This window comes from Saccostrea cucullata, unplaced genomic scaffold (genome assembly GCF_032062105.1).
Source record: "Saccostrea cucullata isolate Sc308-1 unplaced genomic scaffold, CSIRO_AGI_Scuc_v1 ctg171, whole genome shotgun sequence".
NCBI classification, from domain to species: domain Eukaryota; kingdom Metazoa; phylum Mollusca; class Bivalvia; order Ostreida; family Ostreidae; genus Saccostrea; species Saccostrea cuccullata.
Genome location: NW_026926065.1, coordinates 684,579 through 698,812, shown reverse-complemented (window position 1 = coordinate 698,812; position 14,234 = coordinate 684,579). Strand labels below are relative to the sequence as shown.

The 14,234-nt window shown below is 33.2% G+C and overlaps 1 protein-coding gene across 1 annotated transcript in view; it reads right to left on the bottom strand.

Annotated features, from left to right (window-relative positions):
* Positions 1-5,669, bottom strand: part of LOC134270608 (uncharacterized) — a 226,690-nt gene extending 221,021 nt beyond the window's left edge. The window contains 1 exon segment of the mRNA XM_062752837.1: positions 5,439-5,669. Coding sequence (XP_062608821.1) covers positions 5,439-5,621 — 183 coding nt within the window. The 5' untranslated portion in view covers positions 5,622-5,669.
* Between the last annotated feature and the right edge of the window lie 8,565 nt (positions 5,670-14,234).

Genomic DNA, 14,234 nt, shown 5'->3' with positions numbered 1-14,234 from the left:
CTTATGTCAACATGCAAGATAATTTTGTAGACATGGGTTTTAGTTATGCATACACAGTTATGATTTTATAAATATTTTATAACTAGTCAAAAATATAGACATTAAAAAGCGGGACATGTTTGTTGAAACACCCTCGCATATGCATGTTGACATAAATAAAAAAAAACTTTTTCCAAGAATAGTTAATCTTTTATAACTTATTACACATGTTAACAGTAAGGTCTAAACCCCTTAGAGTTTCAATTTTCTTTCGTAATTCTGAATCAGAAAGTTTTAGCCTTTTTCTGCATGAGTGAATTAATCTTGAGATCCATATCAATTTTAATGTACATAAAGATCCATATACACTGTATACTCAATCATTTTCACCCTTTATAATTCTGAATTATAAATCTTTTCTTAACCATACGAGTTCTTCCCTAAATAGGACTCTGTGTCAAATTTTCGTCTTCTAACTGGATTAAGTTTTTCTTAACAGATTTTGATTTAAAATTTCTTTTTTTATTTATTTCATTTATTGGCGAGGGGGAATTTTGTGAAATCATTTCGCCTTTTTTAGTGCCAATCCAAGCTATTGTAAGTTTTTGTAAAATTAATTTCAGATCTGCAAAATAAACAAGTCATACATCTTTTACATGTACAATTTATAGACTATGATGGCCCTCTTTAAGGAAACAGGTGATCAGAAGTAATTCTATTTTGTATGACAAATGATTTAGTTCGATTTTAAAAAGTTTGAAATCAGTCTTTAATTGACTTCCTAAAATGAAAAAAAAGATTACTTTCAATTGTTATGTTTGGTTGAGTTTTGGTTGAGTTTTACGTTTTACGTTTTACATCAAGATATTTCCTGAAAATTATATTCAGTTTTCTAGAACTTTATATGCGCATCTACAGGATACCAACAATCGATTGCATTTTTTCTCCTCAATTTTTCTTCAACTATGTATTCTTTATAATTCTCTTAATATTAATTTATAATACATGTTTTTTTTTTTGAACTTAAAATATGTACAGTAATTTAAGTGTACCATGTGTACCTTGATCTCAAATGGAGAGAACTAATATAGGCCCTTGGCCTGCTGTTCAATCCATATTCATATTGTACTTTTTGTATATTATGAATAAAATACTTCTTAAACTAATTAAACCAACAATCGAAATCCAAAAATGGTTTGGCTAGAGAGAGTAGTTCAAAATATTAGACGTTTTCCAGGCTTTTTTGCGATTTTTATGTGTTTGGCACGTAAAATATGAAAGATCGTAAAAAGCCTAGAAAACGTCAGACCTTTCGGAATAATGTGAGAGGAGCTCTGGGAATCAGCTGTTTGTATAAAGAAATATTTAGGTTTTTTGTAGCCTCATACGGTCCTTTGGATTAAAATGAAAACTCTGAAACATTATATTCATGAATTGTTTGCACCCCAGCTACATGTATCATGTCCTAAAGATGATTTGGCTACTACATGAAATTCAAGAATTGGAAACTGCACCGAGGATGGGTGTCCCTGGAATGAAAATGAATCCTCTAGAACCCTATTCTACTGTGTATCTACAGGATACAACCAAATGATTTCTGTGTAAAATGTAAAAAGAGTTTTGGGACCCAGATTTGGCAGAAAACGCCTGATCACAGGATGAAAATCCACAATTCAGTTGACTGAATAGTAGCTGAATGCCCACTGAACGCATATGGCCACTGAATGGTCACTGAAAGGTCACTGAAAAACCCTTTCCCGTGACCTTTTCGTGATCATTCAGTTACCATTCAGTCGATTGAATGGCACATACATATCAGTGACCTTTAAGTTATCATTCAGTTGCATCTTTTTATTGAATAATCGGCTTATCTTTTAACTTAAAAAAATTATTTCACCTTTTCCTGGTATAATAACATTAGATTTATTTAATTCCGTATAAAAAATTGAGGGACAAAATTAATGCAAGAAAAAAAAACAACGTGCACAAGGCCAGAATCGAACCCAGGACACCCGCTGACCTTACACTACGACTTCTTGTTGAATAGCAAGGATTTAAATCAATCAATCTGTAGAAATCGACAGAACAATCGGTTCACCTGCTGTATCGAGGAGCTGCGATGTGTATATATCTTGTATATATCTTTTGTATATTCTATGTTAGTTGCGGGGATTTTGGGGCTGATTAATTACACATCTCCTATCGGGATGATAACAATTATCAGAGACGGGCACCTGTTCCTGTGTCAGAGATTTGAGATCGTTGTAAATTCTCTACCTAAAACTTAGTAGAAAAATTTAAAACAATATCATTTACAAAGCTAAAATCTACAATATTTAGTTTTTCTACAAGAGGCATGTATAAATGATTTATTCTATTCATGTAAAATGATTTTAAAATGAAGTTTTTCGAAAGCTAAAATATCCTGCGGTTTTTACAATTTAGGAACGAAATTTATAATATTAGGGTTCTTCCAGAAATGGTGTAAATAATATAAATTCTGTCTCATCATTCAAAACTAAATATTTCCATGAAAAATACACGTATAAGCACTAAAGAATGTGTAATACGGCATTTATTTAAATTTTGATTCGACTATCGGATCATCATTTTTTATCACTTGAAAATTTTTGCTTTCTAAATCTAATTAGAAAAATTAATTAAAAATCATTTTGAATTAGAATAATTTATTTTATAAAATTATAATAATTATTTAGACATATTTTTAAAGTACCCGAATTTAATCGCGATAAGAAAAAAACACAATTAATATTGAATAATAAATCTTTATTCAAAATATTGCTGCATTGTTAAGGAAAAATATCTGATTATAAATTACTAAGCCAGTGAAAAAAAATCGCTAAAATGAGACTTAAATGTCGCTGAAAGGTGGCGGTAAGGTCACTAAAAGACGACAGAAAGGTCACTGAAAGTCGATGGAAAGGTTACTGAAAGTTTACGGAAATGTGTCCGCTGAATGATGACTGAAAGGTACCTGAAATGTGACTGAAAGGCAACTGAAAGGTCACTGAAATGTATGTGCCATTCAGTGGCTGAATGACCACTGAAAAGTCACTAAAAGCCGCCTTTCAGATTTAACTGAAATATCTTGTTTCTCCCTGTGGGGTGCATAAAAGGAAATGTCATTATTTGTAAATGTTACCTGTACTTTCTACAGAAAATTCGGGTATATCAAGTTGTCGTTATCCCCAGGCGTCCGTTGGATAAACCTAATGGAGTAGCCAATTCATCTTTCGAATGAAATTAATAATTTGCACTGTCCTGTGCATTATGAGATTTCCTTTTCATCCTGAGGATTAATATGGTTGAAACCACAGGGAGAAACAAGATATTTCAGTTAAATCTGAAAGGCGGCTTTTAGTGACTTTTCAGTGGTCATTCAGCCACTGAATGGCACATACATTTCAGTGACCTTTCAGTTGCCTTTCAGTCACATATGAGTTCAGGGGATTGTGATGGTCAAAGGTGAATCCCCGGTAAAAGGTACAACATGTTAATCCTTGGCTTCTCATTTTGAAGGTGCATAAAAGGAAATGTCATTATTTGTAAATGTTACCTGTACTTTCTACAGAAAATTCAGGTATATCAAGTTGTCGTTATCCCCAGGCGTCCGTTGGATAAACCTAATGGAGTAGCCAATTCATCTTTCGAATGAAATTAATAATTTGCACTGTCCTGTACATTATGAGATTTCCTTTTCATCCTGAGGATTAATATGGTTGAAACCACAGGGAGAAACAAGATATTTCAGTTAAATCTGAAAGGCGGCTTTTAGTGACTTTTCAGTGGTCATTCAGCCACTGAATGGCACATACATTTCAGTGACCTTTCAGTTGCATTTCAGTCACATATGAGTTCAGGGGATTGTGATGGTCAATGGTGAATCCCCGGTAAAAGGTACAACATGTTAATCCTTGGCTTCTCATTTTGAAGGTGCATAAAAGGAAATGTCATTATTTGTAAATGTTACCTGTACTTTCTACAGAAAATTCAGGTATATCAAGTTGTCGTTATCCCCAGGCGTCCGTTGGATAAACCTAATGGAGTAGCCAATTCATCTTTCGAATGAAATTAATAATTTGCACTGTCCTGTGCATTATGAGATTTCCTTTTCATCCTGAGGATTAATATGGTTGACATTTCCTTTTATGCACCCTCAAAATGAGAAGCCAAGGATTAACATGTTGCACCTTTTACCGGGGATTCACCTTTGACCATCACAATCCCCTGAACTCATTTGCTTTTAAATCAAATAAAACCTCCCCTACCCCTTACCCGTTCAAAAAACATGTGCTAAGATCTTCAAAACTTTGAACTGTTATAGCTGTCGTCAAAATTAAGTATGTCGAAAGAATTTCCAAATTGCTCGTAGAACCAGTGGTCTGAATTAAAATCAAAAACCGATAAAACGGTTTGTGATTGTTTGCACAGTTATAAACTACATGTATACATATTACTAAACTTCCAACTTATATACCAAGTTTTCTTGGATTTCATGAATCGAACCAAATATCTGATAATATCTGAAAGTAAAATTAAACAATTCAAAAAGAATCTTAAGATAATGGAATTTTTAGTTTCTATGAAAATGCCATACGCTTATAAATCCAGTATTATGTTCGTCTTTGTACTCGTGTACAAAGATTAATTAAAGTCAGTCAGGGATTTAGGAGACGGAGCCGACAAAAAAGCAAGGTAATAGAAGATTTCCGTGTCAAGGTATTGTGATTTACCTTTTTTTATTTATTATTTTTCAAAAGTAAATTAGCAGAGCATTCACTCCATTCAGACTTCTGAACCGATGCACTTTGTTTTGTGACCTGCATGTGTTTAAACCCCTAATTATAGCATTGCCACTTGAAAAAATACATCTTCAATTATTCCATGATCCAATGAGACCTTTGAATCAAGTTACTTTTTATAAAGAAAGGTAGGAAGTTGTATCAAGTATCACCTCTGGACTGTTGTCATCCTTAGAAATGATATCGCCATCAAATATCACTGCATTATTGTGATACATGATGACAATCATTTTAAGTGTCATCTCTTATGCGATGGCGTGATATTGGCAATTTTATAACAGGCCTTGAAACAGCATAATATCATTCAAACGTCTAATATTAACACACATGTTATACATTGAACAAACATACAAGTAATTAATGGAAGTATTTCGGCAAGTATTTTTCTTTAATGTTAAACGTCAAATGTTAAAATGTGAAAAATATAAAATCAGACTAGACTTAGAGATATTGCTTCTCAAATTCCGTATTTTTCTATCAGAAAATATCAATTTGTTCAATTTAATCGAATTCGCAGTTGAAGCCGTTTAAAGTAAAACGCATCAAGGTAAAGCATAACCCCAAAAATTCACTACTTTGGTTAATTCAGCTACCCACCCACCTTCCAAAAACCCACATTTTCACAGAAGCTCATACCTTAGCTGTGATGAGGAACTTTCCTAGATCTTTAACAGTGGCATGACCCTCATACTTGTACACATACTCGTATCCTGACTTAAAATTGATGAATCTAGGATGAACAGGTACAGCCAAGATACATATGACGACTACAAAAATCGGTTTCGTTAATTCTCTCCAATTGCCCATGTTTTGGGGCATTGGGAGGGAAATCAAAACAATTGACTCGACAAGGCTTGATTAAAACTGAGATGCAGTTCTAATAAGCATTGATAGGAAAATACGTCGTGGAAGACCACCTGGTGATATTTAAAGGCTTCTGAATCTTTTCATTCGTTGAGAAACATATTGCGTAAGCTTTTAATTTCCTGGAAATGCACAAAGAAGTGGTACAATATTTTACCTGCACAGATGCAAGAAGAGCGTTTATAGAGGACAGAGCTGAGATTCTACATATACAACAAGAAAGCTGTAAGTAAAATCAGAAAACAAAATTCTTTATTTAAATCGCAAAAGTTTTTAAGAAATTTATCAAGAAATTAATATATATGTAGTAATTTTTTTTTATTTCAGATCTAACTGTTGGTGTAGTATATGTAAAGGAGTGATTTATATGCATTGCTCATGAATTTGCATTCAATTTTTAGTACAAGGCCGATTTAAGCAATTTAGGAAATTTCTTTACAGTTAGTTTATGCAACAAGATAATTTTCTTTAACCAATCTATGAAATACTGAAAATGTTACTATTTATTGTCTAAGAGATGTATGTCTCTTGACTCTAATAGATTGAACTGTAATTAATTGATAATTTATTGAAATTAATTAAAGTTATGTTTTGTTGATTTCTAGTTATTCTCTGACGTGCACATTCCCTAGAAGAATAAAATGTTCATGAATTTACGTCTTCGTTGATGTTCTGCAACTGACAAAAGGTAAATGTTTTCACTTCCCCCTTTTTGCCTTGTATTCAGAGCCATATTGCATTACCTTCGTAATTACTTGTCTACTCTAAGCGTCATCATGGTCCATTGAAAGAATTCTTTTCGGTAACATGGCAATAGATTCATGAGTTATGTGGGAAGGTATACTGGAATCACCGTTTTAATCTGTCTGTCTTGCTGTTCATCAATCTGTATGTTCGAAAATCAAAGTGAACCTCAACACTTTCCATGCAGATTATCTAAAAAGGAGTATCCAAACCAATCTAGACAGGGATACTTAACTAGATGAAGCAGTTAAGAAATGTTTTCTTTTAATTTCTAATTCTAAAATTATTGATTTCTAAATTCTATCGCAATAGCGGATTTACCTATTGCATCTTAAATTCACTTGTTATGTTATTACGCGGGCAATTTCGACACCTAGTCAAACTCTTAAAGCATGTTCATGTATGAGAAGCAAAGAAGCAAAGACATTTACAAATCCAGTAAGTCTTTTTTTATACTTTGTATTGAAGATTAATAAACAAAACATAATTTACGGCTAATTCCACTGAAGGCTTTTTATTTACATTTGTTAAAACTATACAAAAACTTTCTGATTTAGATGTGTTTTAATTTTGTTGGAGTAGAATCCGACATGAAATTGTGTTTTCATATACTGTAATGCAATGTTATTTTACGTGTATTTCAATCTGTTCATCACATAAATGAATTCAAGGATATCATGACTACACATTTCAGGTGATGTGTGCAAGGTAGATTTCTTCAAAGACCATCAAAATGCTGTTATTTTACACGGAATTCTTTACAGGTTCTCTTCTGATAGGGGTTCAAAATTGATTTTACAGGATCCTTTTTGAAATAATTATTTCCAATATGATTGATTAAAGTTTGCAAACTGATGGTTTGTTCTTTTATTTTGAATTATCGGTGCACAACAATTTAACCTATTCATGTGGATTCCTATATGCGGAAGGACCTCAAATGTTGTGCAGAAATTCTTATGATAAATTATGGCAGCCTAGATAATATTATATTTTCATCAATCAGTTCCTATTTATACCCCCGCTTGAAAAGTGGAAGACTATTTAACATTTGATCAGAATGTCCGTCTGTCTTTTACGCTTTGGGGTACCTATCTCTTACCCCAACTCCTCTTATACCACTGATTGGAGGAACGAGGGCGCATTTGATTGGCATTCGGCAGGAATGTGGGTGTAATTGAAAAGTGAAAATTATATCGACATGTCTGTCATATGAAATTTTTATATTTTTTTTATTTATCGAGTTCCTGTGCAACAGGAAAGGAAAATATTTTTCCGAAATTGAGCTTTGATTTGCTTAAGAATAACTTGAAAATTGGCCAGATCAGACATTTGGTACAAAATGGTACATTTTTAAGCACGTTTTTCTAAAAATTTTACTATCTCTGGGTCTTCTCTCCATGATTTTTAAACGTCATTTGTGTGTATTTTCATTCAAAGAAATGAATACACATTTTTAAAAAATGGAGAGAAGACCCAGAGACCACGAAAAATGAACTTTTCCAAAAAAATCCAAATGTGTGAATGTGGTGCTTCTTTGTCCTTTTAAAATCACCCTTATTTGTGCAGCGGTGATAGCTCAGTGAGTTGGGCTAACTGTACTGTGCAATCGGAGCGAAAAGTTTTGGGTTCGAGTCTTGCATGGGGTCGTTAATTTTTTTTCATGCAACCAACCATTTATTTCGTCAGTTTCTTTTTAAATTTTGAATTAGATATATTTTGGTTCAGTTTGGTTTTTGAGCGAAATCAATTCCAATCTTCTATTCTATGATGCACATGTACACGTAACATGCATCTATGCATTAAATATTTTAGGTGTTTATTTTTTTTTTTGTGAAACATTACCATGTTATAGTTCCTCCTCGGAAAAACAGACATAAATGTTGCAATCTCAGAAATTCTTTCAAACTAAATGAAAAAAAATCCTATGGACGTGTTTGTAAAATCAGACCAGCTATGTTCAGCCAACCAAATCATGGACATTTAAACCATTAAATTAAAATGTTTCGTACAAATAATTCCTGCAGATCACACGCCAAAGGCGCCCGTCTTCTTTGATGAAACTTTCAAAAAATCTTGAACGTATTGTCATGGTGCACCTCCTCTTTTACTTTATTGATTGGACACATATTTTGGGCTTACCATAGTAAAACATTGACACTGCTTTCTTTCTTAATACTGAAGGGTACCCATCTCCCATCCGCAACTCCTCCTCCACCACTGAATAAAATTTAATGATACATGTACTTTCATAGATTCTTTATTACATAATACCAATATTCCCCTTCTATTTTACTTTTGATCTGATACTGATATGGATTTTGCCACAGTAATTACATGGGAGGCGGAGGTATCATTTAATGAGCTCAGTGCTCACTGTACCCCTAGTTAAGGTTTATATCTATTCTAACGACTAACTCAATAACTCAATATTTATCTTTTATTTTATTAAATGAGAACATTCACTAATCGTTGTTAACAGATGCACCAGTAACATATCTAGCATAGTATTGACGGACTTCTTTTGGATTATAAGCAATAGATATACCTGTGCAACGGTTTTTTTTTATCTTCTCAGAAAATACTTATTCATCGCAAATGGGATTTTTTAAAAAAAATGGTTTTCATAGAAAAAATGTTTAAGTAACGACCAACTCTAAAGACTGAGTCTTCTGAATAATCTATACGTCCAAAGCTTATATAATTATGAACATGCAAAATCACTGAACCTTAGCCTTAGTGGTAACAAGAAAACATTGATGTAACCATCAATTGTCGCCCGAGAAATATATAAAGTAAACAACGAAAATGAATCTTGATCAACAAATTGCTTCGATATGTGTAAAAAGGCATGCGTCTAATTGATGGAGACGATATTTTAAAAAAAATTGTAGTCGGATAAAAATCAATAAAAAACGATACCATTTTAAACTTTATCAATTCCTCAAGTAAATGTTGGCTGCATAAAATATAAATTGATGTTAGACACACGCATCATTTATATTTAAAAATGTATTAATTTTCAATTTTAGAATATAAAACACGAACTGTGCAGAGTACGTTTTTATCCGAGAAGTAAAATTCGACATTCTAAAATAAGGGACCTGTCGTTGTTTCGATAGTAAATGATAAGTAACTTCATATATTAAATATGAAAAAAATATATATAATTACAGATTCACTTTATGGAAGTAAATATATTATGTATCTCGTAATTCATAAACGGAAAGAACATTCTGATTTACAATCTTTTCAATGTTTAATAAACCTTTAATGCTACATAATTTCTCCCACCCCAATCCCCATACACTAACACTTAAACTTATATGTATAGAGAAGCCCGGTCCTCCGGGCTGCAATAATGTTGCTACGTTTATAAAATGTTGGGAAATCCGACATATTCCTCGATCTAAAAGCAAAGTAGGAGTTGAAAATGGCATCATGTAATAAAGAATCTATGAAAGTCTCATTAAATTCCATACAGTGATATAAGAAGAGTGGCGGATAAGAGGTTACCCCAAAGCGTTTCAGACGGACGGGCATACCTCTGTACGTCCGTCCGTCTGTTACGCTCAATCTGTATACATATCTCAAATCCGCAACTCCGTTTATACTATTAAATGAAGTTTAATGAGACTTTTACAGAATGTTTGTTACATAGGGCCATTGTGCACCTTTTATTTTATTTTTTGATCGGACAGATATTTTGGGTTTCCCATAGCGAGACATTTACACATTCTTTCTATAATATTGAAGGGTACCCATCTCTTATCCGCAACTCCTCCTATACTAATGTAATATGTTTTACGGTGTGACCCGTAGAGGCGAGCGCAGGTGCACCGTCAAAAACACACTTGAAACATTGATCATCTATTTCAAACATCAAGTTGCACGAGGCATCTGGATAGATGTGACGTCACACGACGTAACGGAGCTCGTCGGAGCTACGGAGACAGCCGAGCGTCTGGGTGAAACCTTACTGCAAGTTTGACGAAAGACATTGTAGAGTATTTTCCTGTCTCATTTAAGATTTCTACAAGCCAAACGCTTTTTATGTTTCATGTTAAATTTTTATTCGCCATTTTCGCATGGAATCCTGGGAGCAAAGGAATTCTGGGAAGGTTTCACACAAAAATTTGCTTGATGTATGTACAGATTTTATTTCGAATCTCTTCTGTTCTCACACGTTAGTCTAAAATGTTAGACGGCGTGACCATTACGGCGAGCGCAGATACTTATCCAGTATTAATTTAGATCGGACTCGTCAAACCGCACGTGATATTCGGTGTGTATAAGATTCTGACGTCACATGACGTCGTTTGCATGTTGGTTTACCAAATCGACAGGGCTGATTTCAGTCAGTTTATGACTATTTTTTAAGAAGTAAGGTATCATTTTTTGAGTTTTATTGGGATGTGAAACAGGTTGGTCACGTTATCAATTCCCATAAAGAAGGGCTTTATGAAAGATTTGATCATGTGCCAACCCGTTTTACATCCCAATAAAACTTTTTAAAAAACCTTATTACTTATATTCACATTTGTGACTGATTTACTATAAATAGTTATGTACTTAAGTTAAGTGTGAAATCAATAAAAAAAAAATTTTCTCAAAACTCAACGGTTTAAATTGTATGTGTGGATAACGTCAATCGCTTATGACGTCACTGTGAAATTACGTATAACGCTTATGACTAAACAATCAATTTATGCTCTCATGACGAACGGGTTTTACAGAGATGGTAAACTTCTTGTTCAAATAGTGTTAATTAGGGAAAACATTTGCAAATGTAAATATTCTGCAATAAACAGATACATTCATTAAATCAAAGTCAGTTCATTATTCGTTTAACTTTTGTTGTTGTTCTCGCGAGTACGTTGCTTTAGCGTTTGTGTACGAAGCGATGCATTGTGGGTCCAAATTACTGCGGAAAAAATTCTATGGAAAGAATGTGCAGTAGTCCTAGTTTTCGCTGCGTTGGTCCCGTGGGGATCCGGGTTAGAATAGGTCCTCAGTACTTCCTTGCTTGTCGTAAAAGGCGACTAAATGGGGCGGTCCTTCGGATGAGACCGTATAAACCGAGGCCCCGTGTCACAGCAGGTGTGGCGCGATAAAGATCCCTCCCTGCTCAAAGGCCCTGAGTGCCGAGCATAAGCCTAAATTTGCAGCCCTTCACCGGCAATGGTGACGTCTCCATATCAGTGAAATATTCTCGAGAGGGACGTTAAACAGTATACAATCAATCAAATCAATCGTCCATGCGTTGTCGTTATGCTTGCTATTAAGCTCGCTTTGCGCTGCTTGCTATAAAATTTAATGGACGTTCACAGGTTTTTAATTACATAATGCCATTGTGCCATTGTGAACTCCTTTTTTACTTTTTAATCTAATACTTATTTCGGGTTTCCAAGATCAAAACACGTCCTTTGCTTATATGTTTTACGGTGTGACCGTTGTGGCAAGCGCAGTTGTACCATCAAAAACACTTGAAAAATTGATCAGTCACTTCAAACATCAAGCCACACGAGAATTCTGGGAATCTGTAACACGTCATTTGATTAAAAGACTTAATTTATATCTTATAACATAAGTTGCCTACGTCACAATGATTTACGTAAAGATCGTTATACTCTGCTTGTTGTTACTTTGAAGATATGCTGAATTTAAAGCCATTTTTTGAGGAAATATTGTCCAATTGTCTTCGCTGAAATTGAATTAAGTAATGAAGCTTATTTGAACCTATGTTATACGTTTTAAACTGCCCAAAGGTGATGTTTTATTGTATAACATTGTTTTAAATAAGCATCATTCCTTAAATATGACAGTGATTATTTATTTGTTTGTTTATTTATTTTACACTGGATATATCTTTGTTCAAATTCTATTAATAATATTTTAAATCATGGTCTCTATGCTAAAAATTAAAATGTCACAATTCTTGGAAAAAACTTCCTCAAGGTTCCAACTTGATATCAGGGTTCTCAATTTCTTCTTAATTTATTTGAAACAGAAACAAAATCCATAAAGTAACTGAAGCATGGACCATAAAGAGAGCTCGGGATTTAAATATCCTTATATTGTTCTTGCTGCAAAGTTATCAAAGAGATAATTGCCTTGCCTCCCATATACAGAATCAGTATTGTAATGGTTCATATTATAGTCCTGGTGAGGTTTTTGGGTAAATTTTCACAAAGTTAAACAAATACAGACATTTTATGGCTTTTTAAAAAAAATTACCCCGAAAATGACTCATGTCTAAGTTTCAGTTTCTTATAATAACTGATTGCGTGTCTCATGCAGTGATAATATCGGCCCCTTAAAAGTCGGTGATCTTAAAAGTACATGCTTTGTTATTGTGTTGGACAAGGTTTTTTTTATGTGTTTTTATTGCACCATTCTTTCGCGGAAGCGAGGGGACATTAAATCTCATTCGGCTGTCCGTCTTTCTAGCTGTCCGTCCGTCACAATAACTTTAATCTTGGTCATATCTTTTCAATGAGAAGAGATAAGATTTCATAGTACACATGTATATTACCTGTGGCAAGACCTTTCTAAATACACTATGATTTTTTATCCCTTGACCTTGAAGTTTGACCTACTTTTCAAAAATTTAAACATTTCTTTGAATTGGCCATAGATTTTGAATAACAAAGATAGGGCTTTCATATAACCTGTGACAAGACCTTTCTTAGTACACTATGATTTTTGACATCGTGATCTTGACCTTGATTTACATGTTTGACCTACTTTTCAAAAACATTGACCTTGGTCATATCTTTTGAATGAGAGGAGGTGGGACTTTTATATCACACATGTATATTACCTGTGACAAGACCTTTCCAAATACACTATAATAATTTACTAATTGACCTTGAAGTTTGACCTACTTTAAAGTGTATCACGAATGACACGACCTTTCTAAATACGCTTTGAATTTTTATCTTATGACCTTGACTTTGAAGTTTGACCTTCTTTTCAAAAATGTTAATTTTTCAATTAAAGTTTTGATTAAGAAAAGATAGGGATTTCATATTTGACAGTGCATGACCTGTGATAAGATATATGAGCATGCCATGATTTCTGACCCCTTGACCTTCACGATTTATCTAATTTTAGAAATAAAATCAATTTTGGTGATAACACACAATATGATAACCCTTTGCATATATTTGTTTAAAAAAACGGAATTACTTTTTACTCTGATACAAAACCATAAAGGTTCATAATCTGAAGAATATTTTCAGGTTCAAAAAATTATTAATAAATTCTTTATAGTCAGAAAGAACTTCTTTCCAAAACATATTATTTTGTTGTTTTACTAAAATATAAAGCATATTCTGATCCAAACTGTAAGAGTTTTGTAATAATACAGCCTGCTGATTCTATAAATATTCTATATCAGGTAGAATCTGTATGTATTAACTTTCTGAGCTTAAATGTCTTCATAAATTTTGGCAAATGTGGCATTGTAAAGCCACTATCATCAAAATCTAATTTCATTATATTTCGAGCTATTTTATCATTTTTGTTGTTCCATACAAACTTACAAAATATTGTCTCAGGGGTTTTCATAGTTCCATTACATGGTTTTGGCAAAGTTAGTAATAAATGTTTATTTTTTAAAAGAAGAAGAGATTTTATAACTGTAACTTTACCGAGAGGTGTTATAAATCTCTTTTCCGGTGGCTAATTTCTTTGTTTATATAATTAATTCTGTTAATACAATTTATTTCTCAAATATTGTCAAGACTGGCATTAAATGTAATTCCCAATGTTGTAAATGTCTCAGATGTCCACATTAAATTTTATTCCGTGCATAAATTGTCA